The following is a 17,181-nucleotide window of genomic DNA, read 5'->3' as shown; positions in this document are numbered from 1 at the left end:
GGAGGAATAGGACTGCTGCTAAATGGGCAGAAACAATTGGTGATGGACAGGGGGGACAAGGCTGAACTCCTCAACGAGTTCTTTGCCTCAGTGTTCCTAAGTGAGGGACACGACAAGTCTCTCACTGGGGTTGTAGAGAGGCAGCAGGAAGGCGCCAGAATTCCATACGTAGATCCTGAGATGGTGCAGAGTCACTTGGAAGAACTGGATGCCTTTAAGTCGGCAGGCCCGGATGAGCTCCATCCGAGGGTGCTGAAGGCACTGGCCGACATCATTGCAGAGCCACTGGCGGGAATATTCAAACGCTCGTGGCGCACGGGCCAAGTCCTGGGGGACTGGAAAAGGGCTAACGTGGTCCCCATTTTCATAAAGGGGAGGAAGGAGGACCCGGGCAACTATAGGCCAGTCAGTCTCACCTCCATCCTTGGTAAAGTCTTTGAAAAAATTATCAAGGCTCACATTTGTGAGAGCCCAGCAGGGCAAATTATGCTGAGGGGAAACCAGCACGGGTTTGTGGCGGGCAGATCGTGCCTGACCAATCTAGTCTCTTTCTATGACCAGGTTACGAAATGCCTGGACACAGGAGGAGGGGTGGATGTCGTATACTTAGACTTCAGGAAGGCCTTTGATACGGTATCCCACCCCATACTGGTGAACAAGTTAAGAGGCTGTGACGTGGATGACTACACAGTCCGGTGGGTGGCGAATTGGCTGGAGGGTCGCACCCAGAGAGTCGTGGTGGATGGGTCAGTCTCGACCTGGAAGGGTGTGGGCAGTGGGGTCCCGCAGGGCTCGGTCCTTGGACTGATACTCTTTAATGTCTTCATCAGTGACTTGGACGAGGGAGTGAAATGTACTCTGTCCAAGTTTGCAGATGACACAAAGCTATGGGGAGAAGTGGACACGCCGGAGGGCAGGGAACAGCTGCAGGCAGACCTGGATAGGTTGGACAAGTGGGCAGAAAACAACAGGATGCAGTTCAACAAGGAGAAATGCAAAGTGCTGCACCTAGGGAGGAAAAATGTCCAGCACACCTACAGCCTAGGGAATGACCTGCTGGGTGACACAGAGGTGGAAAGGGATCTTGGAGTCCTAGTGGACTCCTATATGAACATGAGTCGGCAGTGTGACAAAGCCATCAAAAAAGCCAATGGCACTTTATCGTGCATCAGCAGATGTATGACGAATAGGTCCAAGGAGGTGATACTTCCCCTCTATCGGGCGCTGGTCAGACCGCAGTTGGAGTACTGCGTGCAATTCTGGGCGCCACACTTCAAGAAGGATGCGGATAACCTGGAGAGGGTACAGCGAAGGGCAACTCGTATGGTCAAGGGCCTGCAGACCAAGCCCTACGAGGAGAGACTAGAGAAACTGGACCTTTTCAGCCTCCGCAAGAGAAGGTTGAGAGGCGACCTTGTGGCTGCCTTTAAGTTCATCACGGGGGCACAGAAGGGAATTGGTGAGTATTTATTCACCAAGGTGCCCCCAGGGGTTACAAGAAACAATGGCCACAAGCTAGCAGAGAGCAGATTTAGATTGGACATTAGGAAGAACTTCTTCACAGTTCGAGTGGCCAAGGTCTGGAACGGGCTCCCAAGGGAGGTGGTGCTCTCCCCTACCCTGGGGGTCTTCAAGAGGAGGTTAGATGAGTATCTAGCTGCGGTCATCTAGACCCAGCACTCATTCCTGCTTATGCAGGGGGTCGGACTCGATGATCTATTGAGGTCCCTTCCGACCCTAACATCTATGAATCTATGAATCCCAGGAGCTGCATGTGAGCTGTGGGGACCCCTGTGCAATGGAACCAGGCTGATCCAGGCTCTGTGATCCCACCGGCCTACTGGACGTGGTCCCTGGGCTCTGCATTCCCATCAGTCTGAAGCTTCTCTCTGTCCCCTGGCACTTCCTTACCTGCTGTTTGGAGCGCTGCAGCAGGGACATGACATGGATCTGAGTAGTTCCCCTGGCAATGGCAGCAGCTGTGTGCTGGCCAGAGCTGGGGCTCTCTGCTACATGAGGGTGGGAGTGCAACACACTGCCACAGTGGTAGGGGGCAGGTCTCAGGCCCCAAGTGAGTGCAACAGGGGCAGCCATGGGCCAGGTGGGATACAGTTAACTGTTGGGTGCCCGCCCATGGACTGTATGAAATTGCCTGGCAGGCTGGATTCAGCCTGTGTGCTGTATATTGCCTGTTCCAATCTAGACTGTATTGCCTACATTTTACATGTTACAAGACATTCCCTGCTTCATTTTCCAAAACAGAGGAGACACCAGATAATAGTCCAAAAAGAAAGTACAGAAAAGGCAATAAGGTAAAGAAGATTAGTGGAAACAATAGAAGAGAAGTGTGAAGGAGACACTCTTAACTGATAAAAAGTTAGAGTTTGTTCTAAGTGACCAGTACAATGGAAAATGTGAAGCCATCAGCATAATGAAGATCCAGGCAGCAGGAAGGCAAGAAGCTTTTTGTGATATGTTGATCCTGATTCAACTGTCAGTAAAGTAGCTTCATTTATTTAACATTAATGAAAAGACTTTAATAAAAATTGAAGTAGATCCTCAGACAGCAGAAGTAGTAGAACAAAATGGTTGTGTTATACAGGAAGTCAAACTAAATTATCAGAATGATGATTTATTTGGCCCTGAAAAGAGCTGTTTACATTGGCATTTCTTTTGTGGCCATGAGTTCAAAGATTGAAATCCATCTGCCGGCATGATGACATTCATTATGCTTTTGCACTTAGAGGGGGAGACTGCAGGCAGGTTGTCATCTTCCCCATTAGAATGGAGCAATAATTTGGATAGACCGGAGAAGGAAAACAACTGGTTATAGTTGTTAAGATTAGAAATGAGGGGTTTTTTTAGTAGTGGGATAGTTATGAAGGGGTGGTTTTGTTGGGTACAGAAGTGATTGAGTTTGAGAGAACAAAAAGAGAAAAGAAGTTGGAAATGTAGTGGAGTTTCAAAAGGAAAAAAAAAGAGAAAAGTGTCAGTATGGACGATAAGTTAAATTTTGGAAAGACTGAGTTTGAAATGGTAGTCAGGCACTTGTGAGTACATGTGTGAGAGAGACAAGGGGATGTGAGAAAGGACAGAGGTAGATATAGGAATGGAGGCAGCAGTTGAAATTATGAGTGTAATGATAGAGTATGTAGAAAAAAACCTTTTAGCCAGGATGAAAGTTTGTCCTGGTAACTAGGGCCTTAGTGCAGGATTTAAGAGACCTGGTTTCTAATCCCTGCTCTGCCATAAAAGTTATCTACACTTTTGGACCAATCTTTTCTGTGCTTCAATTTCTACAACTTAAGACAGAGGTATAGGGAGGATAATTCAATTAAAGATTGGGAGGTGTTATGATGGTAATGAAAGCCATATATATATTAACAAAAAAAAAAATTCATGTCACAGTATCTTTGCTTCAGTGTTTAGTGGAAGGTGTAAATATGAGAAGCTAACTTTGTTTGGAGTGTAACCAATGAGACTCAAAGCCAAGAAAAATAAGGAAACTGGAAACTTACTGGAACTCATTTTGGAATGCTATCCATCCCTGAACTGTGTTGTGTTTTTGGAACCACTGTTTTACAACAAGTTTCAGTATTTGCATTCCAAACTTTGTTGATAAAGCTTTTTTTTTTTATTTGCACAGCCCACCTACACTTGGAGCAAATTTACTGACTTTTTAATAATTAATTTCTACAGTCATTTCTGCCTACAGCCTTTCATCTACTGCAATGGTTCAGTTGGAGTACTGCCACTTCTGAGATAGTTTGTGTGAAAACTGTGGCCCTTGTGAGCTGAATTAGTATAAAGTTAAGGACAAGTAAGCTTGAAATCAAATGGGGATACATATATATCTAACAATTTGGGGGAGTCAAGCTTGCACACCCCATAATCTAAAGCCATTTCTCCAAGGGAGATTCAGTTTGTTTGAAACAATCAAGTTGTTTGTAGCATGGAAAAAAGACACCTAAAGAATAGGAAAAGTTCCCATGCACAGAATTTCTCTTAAATCATGCCACTTCATGGGCAATATTTCCTTCCCCTGCAGAAAAGAGGTTGAACTCCATGAATCTCAGGGCACTGAGAGGTTTCTGCTATTTTCTGCTCTCTGAAGTGAAGGGAAGTTTATGGTCCCATATCTTTATGCAAAAATATTTAAGCTTATTAAGAACTGAAGACAACCATCCACCACTATCTAAAAACCATAGGAATACTAGCAATTTTAGGATGTTGCCTTAAATGGCATATAAAGGGAATTTAGTTTTTCAGTAGACTTCTATCCCCACCCCCACCTCCTTTTCTTCAATTGTATGCATTTATTTTTTGGTCTGTCTTCTTTGCTCCATTTTCAGTGTCTCCTATGCAAAAAACAAAACTGCAATGTTCAAATTATAATTTAGCTTTCAAACCTATAATTATCCCACCTCGCCAGAAGATCTGTGCCATTTGGGATCTTGTAAATAGAATAATTGGCCCTGATCCTGAATGCTTCACTCGTTCTTCTTTTGAATTAAACACTACTAACTCGTTATAAGTGCTTGTGTGAAACCAGACCCACACCCCTATCCACAATTACCTAGACATGGGAGTGCACCTGATATCAGGACATAATGATGAATTATACCTTAATGATGCATCATACTTTAGTAATGACATTTTTTTCTTATTTTTTACAGAAGAGAAATGCTGATGATGTGGTAAGTGTTTTCCATATTGATGATGTTTATACAAAATGTTCTAGCTGAAGTGATGCATCCAAATTCCCCATAGTAAAATAATCTTACTGTTTTCACAACTTGTGTCATATTAAAGTGAGCGCAATGGGTGGACTCCAATCTCTGTTGTATACATAAATGACTGTTTTCTGCCATGTACCTGGGTGGTTTTGGCCCTATCTCTGTACTGAGGATGGACAAGTATGCATTAGGGCTGTGCGAAATTTCAGCAGCTGTTTAGTTTCAGAGGTGTTTTGGCCCATTTCAGCACCCGAAACACTGAATCCAAAATGAAACAGAAGGCTCCAAAATATCTCTGAATCTAAACAAAACCATCTGAAATGTTCCAGAATGTTTAGGATGTTTTGGAATGTTTCAGAGGTGGGTTTGCGGGGAAACAGAAACTCAGAAGAGGGAAGGGGAAGAGAGCAAGGGGAAGAGCTATTGACATCTGTAGCTGGCCAGCGTCTGCAATCTGTCCCTGAGGTCTGTTCCAATCCCAGTGCTCGGGGTTGGGGCAGGGGAGGAGAAACAGCATATAAGGCTCTGTGTGAAGCCTTTCTCTGCCTTTTGTGAGCTGTCTGTCTGGAAGCAACAATGTGTGAAAGGTACTGGCTGGCTGCAGTGGCTGGCTTCATAGTAGTCAGTCTCTTGCTAGTCTGTGTTCTTGGAAAGGATTGGATACACCTTTCCAATATATTACAGATAGAAGATATATTGCACATAGAAGATATATTACACACACACACATATTAAACAGATAGAAGATATATTGTACATAGAAGATACATTATACACACACACACACATTTTCTAGCACAGCAAACATTATGAAGTATACTGAAAAGGCAGGTGCCAGGTCTTCTGGCAGGGGAGTTAGAGAGGGTGGGGTGAGAGCTGCAATTCTCCCCCCAAAAACAAACAAACAAACAAACAAAAAAACTTAGGCACACCCTCTTCCCTAGCAGCCAGGAGGCTTTTGCTGCTAGTGGCTGCAAGGAGGTGGGAGCAGTGTCTGCACCTGCCCCACCTCCACTAACACTAGCACTAATAATAACCACCAGCATGACAGTCTCCTCCACCCCAATTTCAGTTTCCAGCCTGAATCTTCCAGTGCCAGAGGAGGAGCTAGATCTGAAATCAGGGGAGTTCAGTGCCATAGCCAGAGTAGTTCTGGGGAAGGAGGGGGAATCTGAGTTTTTTGCTCCACGCCCCTCAAAGTTCCCCTAGAGCCAGGTCTCCTTCTCCAGGAAGCACCTTGGAGGAGGTTGAGGTTGTGGAGGCAAGTGGCTCTGCTGAGTCAGCTCCTCTTGCTGTTGTGTGTTTGCCTGCTGAGGAGGGGGATAAGACAGGATCTGCACCCGCACCCCAGAAGTGAGGGGGTAGTGTAGTGTGGGAACATTTTGAGGTGGCAGATGATCCCAAGTATGCTCTCTGCCTGCACTGCTGATGCAAGACCAGCCAGAGAAAGGACGAGAAACACTTCAGCATCATGGGGATGCTGATGCATATCAGGAGGCACCACCCCTTTGCCCTTGTTCCTCCTTAAGCCTGGCACCAGTGGGAGCATGCCCAAAGGGAAGTCCCCTCTCGCTCCAAAGCCCCCATCCCCCAAGAAGCAGAGGCAGGTCACCCTGGACCAGTGGGGGAAAGGTGGAGGGAAAGGGGGGGTGTGTTCCCAAGACAAGTGAGGTCACCCAGAGCATTGAGGAGATGCTTGCCCTTCTCCTTAGTTGAGTGGCTAGGGTTCAGGCAGCTCATGGCACCAGTGGCCCCATCATACCACCCATACGCACCACCTTCAGCAGGATGGTGGTGCCCTCCCTGTATGAGACATGCAGGGAATACTTGAGGAAGGAGCTGTGCAAGACAGGTCCACAGGTCATCTTACACTTCACCTCGGACATCTGGGGCAGCCAGAGTGGAGACCATGCCTCTCTCTCCCTTACAAGGCACTGGTGCGATCAGCCAGGCCATCAGTGAGCTGTCCTTCAAGCAGAAGTGATGGATGAGTCCCACATGGCAACAGAGATCATGGAGGCCATGAACCGCATGGTACAGGGGTGGCTTGCTGGGCAGGGCAAGGTCACCTGCAGGTTCATGGTCACCGACAATGGGGCCAATATGGTCAAGGCAGTCTGTGCTGCCAACTTTGTTGGCATCCATTGTGTGTCATACAAATTCCACCTTATAGTCAGGGATGCCTTGGAGGGGGACAGGGCTGCTAGTGAGAGTGACGTTACAACCAACCAGCTCATTTCAAAATGCAGGAAGGTGGTAGGCTACTTCCCTCAGAGCATCAAGGGGGAAAGATGCTGCAGGACAAACAGGCCGAGCTGAGTGTCCCACAGTGCACAGTCCTGCAGGATGTGGAGACTTGGTGGAACTCCCCATACCTGATGCTCGAAAGGCTGGTTGAGGAGATGGCCTTGCTTGGGGAGATTGGAATCAGTGGGCCCCTTAAAGCTGAGTGGGATACCATGTCCCAGATCTTGGTGTTCCGCAGGCCATTCCTTGAGGCCACTGAGAGCCTCAGCACTGGTAATGCCTTCCTTAGCCAGGTGATCTCCATAGTGAGGGAGCTTCAGAACCAAATGGAGAAGTTCCAGGGGATCAATGTTCCTAGCTGGGGCAAGCTGCTGTCACCAGACATGCAGGCACTGGTGAGGTGACTGAAGGAGGGCATCAGGAAACAGCTTGATCCCTTGCGGTTCTGTACGGTCCACATGCTGGTGGCTATGTGTGTCCCAAGGGTGAAGGGGAACATGTGAACCAGCAAAACTCTGGATCATTGGATGGAGGCACTGGTGAACAGAGTCAGGGAGTCAGAAGGGCAGAGGTGGGGGGATGTGGAAGAGAGGGAACCACTGTCCCATGCCAGCACTCCATCCAGCAGCCAGTCTCCTCCACCACAGGTACTGCCAATGTGGGCCAAGTGCATGGCTTCCATGTTGGGGTCCAATGGCACCAGACCCCAGCATCAGGCAGGTAGTGCCGAGGCCTCAGTGGCTACCAACTCACTGAGGACATGGAGCCACTGCTCTGCAACCCCTTGGCCTACTAGGCAAGCCACAGCCAGATGTGGCAGAATCTGGCCACAGTTACCTGGGAACATCTGTCCTGTCCACCTACCAGTGTTCTGAGTGAGAGAGTGTTCAGTATTGCTGGGGATCTTGTGACACTCCACTGCACTTCCTTGGATCCTGGTTTGGTGGAGCAGATGGTGTTCCTGAAGTTGAACCTCCTGTTGCTGGGGTTCCCCAAGCTCCATGTGCAGATGGAATGAGTGCCACCCTCCTCACTCTGGCCACCTATTTCCTTTTTAATTTTTTTTTTAAACTATTCAATGCCCCACTCTCAGAGCTGGAGGCAGCACTCACTGTATCACCAGCCAGCAGGGAAAGAACATCTCCCTGCTGAGCTCCCATTCCTGGATGAACTTGGAGGTATGGGCTGGGGCTGTGAAAAAGGAGGACACCCCAGGTCCTAGGCATGACCTAAAACTGCACCCTGCCAGTGTTGGGAGGCCTGGTGGGACTGCCAGTGGTGCGGCAGCCCCCAAGAAATGCCAGGACCGTAAACCTCCCTGATGAAAGGTGGATAGGAGGCACCTTGTAACCTCTTGCCACCACATGCATACATAGTCCTGGCTAGGGAAAGCTCAGACCTCTATGATCTTTGAGGGGCTTGCTGGTTGCAGTGGAGTTCTGAGGCTCCAGGTGAGCTTAGCTGTCTGGAATGCCATCTGTGAGGCATGGGCTGCAGTGTAAGAGAGGTATGGAGCTGCGGAATGGATGTCACCCCTAGAAATCAGAGGCCTAAATGCTTAACCTAAAAGCTTAGCAAGTTTTGGGGTTTAAAACCCTTCATCAGGCTGAGAAAACATCTGCAATTGGTGAGTCTGCTCTTCTTGGATGGAAGAAATAGTAAAGAAGCTAGAGGCTGGCATGCAATGCAGACACGAAAGCCAGTGAGTGAAAATGTAAATTGAGGTGTCGGGGTGAGGGACAGGCTGGGAGGGACAGGGAGGGAGAAGGGGGACATAACAGGTAAAGTGGAGAGGTACCTGGGGAGTCAGACGTCAGGCAGGTTATAGTGTGTCATAAATCCAATGTCTATATTAAATCCATGAGTTTTTGTATCTAGGAGGTTGGTGAAGTGAAGTTCATAGGCTCATCTGTGAAAAGTAGCTTGTAAATTCCCTTTGAGGATCAGGCCTGAGAGATTGGAGACAGAGTGGCTTTCTTGTGAGAAATATGCCCCCACAGGCAATTGGATATTTTTGTCTGTAATAGATTTCTGGTGTGCATTCATTCTGGTGTGCAGTTGTTGCTTGGTGTATCCTACATATTTTCATATTTAATGTTTTTGGTGGTACTTCTGTAAGATCCAGGAGTGGTGAAGGTTCTGTTGTGGGGTGTAGTAATTGTGGGGGTACTGGAGATACGTTGGCAGGTTTTGCGTTTTTTGTCATGGCATGGTCTGGATCCATTCAGTGTATTTTGGGCTGTAGGAAGTTTGCTTCTGGTGATGAGGTTAGCGAGGTTCGATGCTTGTTTGAATTTACAAACCACTTTTCACAGATGAGCCTATGAACTTCACTTCATCAACCTCCTGGATACAAAAACTCATGGACTCAAAATAAACATTGGATTTATGACACACTATAAGCTGCCTGACATCTGACTCCCCAGATAGCAGGTACCTCTCCACTTTTGCCTGCTACATCCCCTTTCCACTCCACCTCCCCCACCCCCCAGCCTGTCTCTCACCCCCTGACACCTCAATTTACATTTTTACTGACTGGCTTTCTTGCCTGCATTGCATGCCAGCCTCTGGCTTTTTTACTATTCCTTCCATCCAGGAAGAGCACACACCAGCTACAGATGCTTCCTCAGCCTGATGAAGGGTTTTTAAACCCGAAATCTTGCTAAAATATATTTCTCCAACTATTCAGTTGGTCTAATAAAACATATCAGAAGTACCCTTGACTGGTCCATGCTGGGGCCAGGACCCAAAGGCGGGGGGAGGGGGGGGGCGGTCAAAGAGCCAGAGGCCCACCACGAGGAATGCCCAGAGCAAGAGGCTCAGGATTCTGACTGGCCTGAAAGTGGGACCAGGGCCTAAGGGGGAGCCAGAGATTCCAGAGAGGGGGCCACAGCTGGAGTGGGTGAAGGATGCAAAGTGTGAGGCATGGGCCACAGTATAGGGAGCTGTGGAATGGATGTCACCCCAAGACACCTAAGTGGACAGCCTCCCACCTGGGAAACATCTGAATCAGTTTTCCATCAAGGAAAAAGAGGGGCAGGCAGTTGGCCCAGAAACAGGTGGGCGGGCGGAGATGTAACCTGCACTGGGAAGGCCCCCTGTTAGAGGCTACCATCCCTGCTGGTTTCATCCTGCTCTGCCTACAAACACACACACGTGTCACAAGTTTTGCTTTGAACAGTTTGAGGTGCAGTTTCACAGAAACCCCTGTACCTATCTTCTTGAAAGCTGGCAGGCTTCATGGCCTCAGAAGGGGCTATCATCCCTGCAATTTTCTTCTGAATCAGGCACAAAGTGACAAAGTTATAGGCCTTTTAGTGATTCCCCATTATAGCCTATGGCTGAATTACAAAACAGTGTCAAAACTCTGTAACAGTTTTGGCTGAATCAAAATGAAACAGTGATCTGAAACACCAAAACTATTCACTGTCCCTCTGAAATGGCTAAATCCAAAACCAAAATGAAACATAGCCATTTTACACAGCCCTAGTATACATGTGTAGTTTCAACATGTGCAGTAGCTTATGCATTGATTTGATGTATATGTACATACCTGAGTATAAGTCCAGGGAAAGATGGAGGGAAGAGAGGCCTCCCATGCTTTAGCTAAGTTGTTAAGGCACTGGCTCATGAAGTACAAGACTTGGGTTCTCACCCACTCTTATTCAGAGGGAGTTTGAACTTGTCTCACCAGATTCCCAGCATAGTACTCTAACACCCACATTATGGGTTGGGAAATATTTAGGTCCTTTTCTAGCACCCCTTTTAAAGCTGCCCCCTGGGTAACCAAGACCAGGAAGATTTGTGGGGTCAGGAGGAAGTGAGTCAGCTGGAGGGTGTGTGACTCAGTGAGATATATGTGGACCTAGAAGGGAGTAGGTTCTAACCTAGACCCCTGCTCCTAGTGAAGCAGAAATTTCCCTACTGCTCTGCTTTCCATCCACAAACTAGAAAATGCAAGATGCAGTGGCTTAACTTCAAAAGGTATGAGGGAGAAAGACCTGGGTAATGCTCAACTTGTGGTATAGTGGTTAGATTACTGTGCTGGAAAGTCAAATATACTTCTTTGAAATTCCTCTGGGCAAAGGCTTTTCGAACCCTTGTCTCCTAATTACTAAGCAAGTGCCCTAAGTAATCTAAAACACAGGATGCACTGTTTTCTCTATTTACATAGACTTACATTACTGTAGTCTCTAAGAACCTCCTAGCAACTTGAAGGCACAACAAAAGTAATTTCCCTCCTTGCTTCCTTTCCTGTAGAAACAAACACATAACATAACTTCTGTTTTAAACTATATATAGTATTGTACTGGAGCTCTCCATAGGGTTGACTATCCCACCTAGAACAGCAAGAAGAATTTGAAATGGAATTCTGAGTCTATCTGAAAATGGCTATGGCATTTTTAAACAGGAACCTTCATAGAGTTTCATAGTTTCATAGATGTTAGGGTCGGAAGGGACCTCAATAGATCATCAAGTCCGACCCCCTGCATAAGCAGGAAAGAGTGCTGGGTCTAGATGACCCCAGCTAGATACTCATCTAACCTCCTCTTGAAGACCCCCAGGGTAGGGGAGAGCACCACCTCCCTTGGGAGCCCGTTCCAGACCTTGGCCACTCGAACTGTGAAGAAGTTCTTCCTTATGTCCAGTCTAAATCTGCTCTCTACTAGCTTGTGGCCATTGTTTCTTGTAATCCCCGGGGGCGCCTTGGTGAATAAATCCTCACCAATTCCCTTCTGTGCCCCCGTGATGAACTTATAGGCAGCTACAAGTTTGCCTCTCAACCTTCTCTTGTGGAGGCTGAACAGGTCCAGTTTCTCTAGTCTCTCCTCGTAGGGCTTGGTCTGCAGGCCCTTGACCATACGAGTTGCCCTTCGCTGTACCCTCTCCAGGTTATCCGCATCCTTCTTGAAGTGTGGCGCCCAGAATTGCACGCAGTACTCCAACTGCGGTCTGACCAACGCCCTATAGAGGGGAAGTATCACCTCCCTGGACCTATTTGTCATGCATCTGCTGATGCACGATAAAGTGCCATTGGCTTTTCTGATAGCTTCGTCACACTGCCGGCTCATGTTCATCTTGGAATCCACTAGGACTCCAAGATCCCTTTCCACCTCTGTGCCACCCAGCAGGTCATTCCCTAGGCTGTAGGTGTGCTGGACATTTTTCCTCCCTAGGTACAGCACTTTGCATTTCTCCTTGTTGAACTGCATCCTGTTGTTTTCTGCCCACTTGTGCAACCTATCCAGGTCTGCCTGCAGCTGTTCCCTGCCCTCCGGCGTGTCCACTTCTCCCCATAGCTTTGTGTCATCTGCAAACTTGGACAGAGTACATTTCACTCCCACGTCCAAGTCGCTGATGAAGACATTAAAGAGTATCGGTCCAAGGACCGAACCCTGTGGGACCCCACTGCCCACACCCTTCCAGGTCGAGACCGACCCATCTACCATGACTCTTTGGGTGCGACCCTCTAGCCAATTCGCCACCCACCGGACTGTGCAGTCATCCACATCACAGCCTCTTAACTTGTTCACCAGTATGGGGTGGGATACCATATCGAAGGCCTTCCTGAAGTCTAAGTATACGAAATCCACCCCTCCTCCTGTGTCCAGGCATTTCGTAACCTGGTCATAGAAAGAGACTAGATTGGTCAGGCACGATCTGCCCGCCACAAACCCGTGCTGGTTTCCCCTCAGCATAATTTGTCCTGCCGGGCTCTCACAAATGTGAGCCTTGATAATTTTTTCAAATACTTTACCAAGGATGGAGGTGAGACTGACTGGCCTATAGTTGCCCGGGTCCTCCTTCCTCCCCTTTTTGAAAATGGGGACCACGTTAGCCCTTTTCCAGTCCTCCGGGACTTGGCCCGTGCGCCACGAGTATTCGAATATTCCTGCCAGTGGCTCTGCAATGATGTTGGCCAGTGCCTTCAGCACCCTCGGATGGAGCCCATCCGGGCCTGCCGACTTAAAGGCATCCAGTTCTTCCAAGTGACTCTGCACCACCTCAGGATCTACGCATGGAAGTCTGGCGCCTTGCTGCTGCCTCTCTACAACCCCAGTGAGAGACTTGTCGTGCCCCTCGCTTAGGAACAGTGAGGCAAAGAACTCGTTGAGGAGTTCAGCCTTGTCCCCCCTGTCCATCACCAATTGTTTCTGCCCATTTAGCAGCAGTCCTATTCCTCCCTGGGCCTTCCTTTTACTCCCAATATATCTAAAAAACAATTTCTTGTTGTCCTTTACTTGGGTTGCCATCCTCAGCTCCATGGTAGCTTTGGCCCGTCTAACTGCCTCCCTACAAGCACGAGCAGAGGAGGTATATTCATCTTTAGTGATCTCACCCTGTTTCCACTTTTTATGTGCTCCCCTTTTGGCCCTTAGGCTGCCCTGGATTTCTCTGGTCAGCCATGGAAGCCTCCTGGCCCCTTTCCCTCTTTTGCCTCGCTCGGGGATCGTCTTGCTTTGTGCCCAAAGGATTGTTTCCTTTAGGCACAGCCACCCTTCTTGGGCGCCCATCCCATCAAAACTCCTACTCTGCAGCGCTTCCTTGACTAATCGCCTGAGTGCAATGAGATCAGCTTTCCTAAAGTCTAGCACTTTTACCCTACTAGTTACCTTACCCACTCGCCGTCTTATGTTGAATTCTATTATAAGGTGATCACTGTCTCCCAGATAGCTACCGATCTGGAGGTCCCCTATCATGTCATCTCCCGTTGCCAATACCAGATCCAGTATGGCATTCCCCCTAGTGGGACCATGCACCTCCTGTGTCAGGTGGAGGTCCTGTACACAAGTTAGAAACCTGTTTGAGCGATGGGACCTTGCTGTCTGCGTCTCCCAGCAGATGTCCGGGTAGTTTAGGTCCCCCATGACTACCGCCTCTTTAGCTTTTATGGTCTCCGAGAGTTGCCTCAGGAGCCCCGCATCTATTTCTTCCCCTTGGTGTGGGGGTCTGTAACAGACCCCTACCACCAAATCCCTTTCTCCTTGCCCCCCATGTAGCCTAACCCACAATCCTTCTACTTCCTCAACCTCGGATTCTGTCTTGATGAGGGTTGATGTGTATTGCTCGCTGACATAAAGTGCAACCCCCCCCCCCCTTTCTTCCCCGACCTGTCCTTTCTATACAATCTATAGCCCTCAATATGTACTGCCCAGTCATGGGATGAATCCCACCAGGTCTCTGTTAGCCCCACTAAGTCATAGGTGTTTAGTGCAAGCAGGAGCGCTAGTTCATCCTGCTTGTTCCCCATGCTCCTAGCATTAGTATATAGGCACTTGAGCCCTGCGACTGGTGCCTTTGCTGCCCCCCCGCTCCCAGTCCCATGGGGCCCATTGTTTCTTACCTTCTTGTTCCTTACCTGTTCTGTTGTGCTGGCCTCCCCATGGCTTTCAGGTTCCCAATGTTCTCCTTCTTCAGGCTGGGCTGTCCTTGTGGGTGCCACATGGTTTGGTGGTCCACAGCTTCCCCTGCCCTCGTACTCCCCTCCCCCCGATGGGCCTAGTTTAAAGCCTGCCGGAGGAGATCCGCCAACCTAGAAGAAAACACACGCTTACCTTTGGGGGACAGGTGAGGCCCATCCCAGCTGAGCATGTCCCTCGTCGTGATGTCCATTTAGAATCCTTCTAGGATTCTAAATGTGTGGCATAAGCCAGTTATTCCGCTGATCACAGAAGGAGATATATAGTGTTCACCTTTTACTAAGCATATATAGTATTATTGAATTCAGCAAGAGTAAATGGTTTAAATGCATTAAAATAGGGGAAATGTCTTCTCAACTCTGATGATATTTTGCTGTAGAGGTCATAATTACTGGTAATAGAAAAACTATTTTCACACAAAAGCCTGATTTTGAACAGTATTAAAAACATTCAGGTAAATATTATTGTATTCTATTAAATAGTCATGAACAAATCCAGAACTTGTTTTTTTCATAGTAGTTGCACATGTAGCCAAATGATGCAACTATCTACTATGATTTCTTCTGCTTTATAGAATAATCACCTATTTCACAAGCTTCAATGTGCTAATTTTGTAATTTTTTCGTTCTTCAGATTATCAATGGTATAGAAATCTACAGCATAAAAATTGATTGCAAAGTGACTTCTCGATTTGCCCACAATGTCATCACCAGCCGAGCTGTTAACCGGGCCAACATGTCCAAAGAAGTCATTTTTGATGTTGACCTCCCTAAGACAGCCTTCATCACCAATTTCACCATGTGTGTAGAACTTTATATTTCTGTTATACATAAACAATATGGGTGGATATAATTCACAGATACAGAGATGAACTGCATTCAGAATCTGAACTAGGGATATAAACAGTTAAATGGTTAAATGACAGTTATATTTATACCGTTTACCACTAACAGTTTACTGTTTAGTAACCTCTGGCAGGAATGGCCCTGGCCCCTTATGTCTTCACCAGGCACCTGGTGCTCCATGGGCCCCAGGCCACTGGCAGGGGAAGTGGGTGCAGCCAAGCCACTAGGGGGCACTGTCCAGCTGCAAAGCTGTGGCTTCCCTTCATCCCCATGGGCAGGGGCAGGGGTTGGGGCTGCAGATAGAGCTGGGGCTCTTGACCTCTCCTGTGCTTGGATCCTACCACCATGGGGAGGGGGGAAGTGCTGGACCCCTCCACAGGGGTCAAGTGGGGCATTTCTGCCATACCAGTGGGGCTCCCAGCCCTGCAGTGGGTCTGCCTGGCCCCCCATAGCAGTGGGGCCTGGGCAGGGCAATGGATGACAGGTTCCCTGAACCTCCCGTGTATGTGGCACCATGGCCTGAACCTCCTGCTGCATATGTGGCACCATGGCCTGGAAGACTCCTCCTTGCTACTGGGTCAGGTCCTCCCCGGCTTGCCCCAGGGGAAGCAAGGGTCCAGTCCCAGTGGGTCAGCCTCTGCCTAGCATGCTGCATCCTTCCTCCTCCTGCCCATGGTGCTGGGGCTGTGTAGCCTCAGGCCCAGCCTTGAAACAAGCTGAACAAATAGCTGGCTCAGCCCAAGGAGGAGCTGTGGCAGCTTGAGCAGGCAGTGCTGGGTCTGAGGGTCGCTGCTGGCCTCTCATGTGGTAAGCATGTCCCCAAGGCATTCCTGAGGGGTGGCAGCACAGCAGCTCTGTCCTGGGAGGCCACTGTTCCAGCCCTAACACTCCCCCTGGGATCCCTGCTGCACTGGCCTGCTGCGTCGCCACCCCTCAGGAGCGCCTGGGGCGGCAGTCGCCACATGAGGGGCCAGCAGCATACCCTTAGACCCTGTCCTGCCTGCTCCAGCTGTTACAGTGCCTCCTCAAGCCAAGATAGCAACATGCTCAGCCCTGCCTCAGGGCTGGGCCATGTCCTATGTGGCCCCAGCACCACAGGTGGGAGGGGGAAAGAGGCCACTCCATTGGGACCAGACCCCCCCCCCCCCCCCCCCGGTCAAGTTGGGGTGGGCCCAGCTGGCAACATGGAGAAGCCTTCCAGGTCTGGGTTGCAATGGCACAAGTGTAGCTGGAGTCATAGGAAGCCCAGTGCCCTGTGGAGGCCAGGCAGATCCATCACAGAGTTTCACTGCTGCAATGGGAAGGCCCCACCCGACCCCTGTGGGAGTGCCCAGCACCCCCTTTCGTCCCATTGTGGTGGGATCTGGCTGCAGGAGTAGTCCACAGCCCAAGCTTCATCTGCAGCCCCAGCCCCTGCTTGTGAGGGTCAAGGAAAGCTGTGGCTCTGCAACTAGGCAGCACACCCTAGTGATTTGGCTGCTCCTGCTGTCCCCCAGCTGTGGCTCCCCACAAGCAGCCTGGGGCCCACACAGCACCGGGTGTATGGTGAAGATGTAAAGGGCCAGGGCTGTTCCTACCAGAGGTCACTAAACAAGGTATATGCTAGTACTGTTTAACTAATATAATTAGAGGATGTTAAACAGATAATTTTTTTAATGATACTTGCATCCCTCATCTGAACAGACATGTTTCTTGGGCTAAATTAGCGATACAAAGAATAAACATGCAAAGTATTTTTGAAACCCCTAAACAATGCTGTCTTCGTGAATTATATAATTAATTTTCAGGGTTTTTTTACCTGTTTGTGTGACCCCCAAAAGAGTCACCTTTATTGCCAGTATTCTTTTTCCAGAAATACATTTTGTTTCCAGAAACTTGTTCCATTGTCTATGGTATTTCCTAACAATAGACATAGATGGTTTCCTAACCATA

General features: G+C 48.6%; 1 protein-coding gene across 3 annotated transcripts in view; it reads left to right on the top strand.

The window, feature by feature from the left end:
• Positions 1 to 17,181, top strand: part of LOC102559722 (inter-alpha-trypsin inhibitor heavy chain H3) — a 134,343-nt gene that overhangs the window by 32,480 nt on the left and 84,682 nt on the right. For 2 of the 3 annotated variants that reach the window (XM_059716065.1, XM_059716064.1), the window contains exons 2-3: positions 4,677 to 4,697; positions 15,038 to 15,204. In XM_059716065.1, the coding sequence (XP_059572048.1) occupies positions 4,677 to 4,697; positions 15,038 to 15,204 (188 nt within the window). The remainder of the gene's footprint in view (positions 1 to 4,676; positions 4,698 to 15,037; positions 15,205 to 17,181) is intronic. The other variant, XM_059716066.1, reaches the window with a different exon arrangement.

This window comes from Alligator mississippiensis, chromosome 12, assembly GCF_030867095.1.
Source record: "Alligator mississippiensis isolate rAllMis1 chromosome 12, rAllMis1, whole genome shotgun sequence".
NCBI lineage: Eukaryota > Metazoa > Chordata > Crocodylia > Alligatoridae > Alligator > Alligator mississippiensis.
The sequence above is the reverse complement of the archived record's forward strand: the minus strand, read 5'-3'. Positions and strand labels throughout refer to the sequence as shown.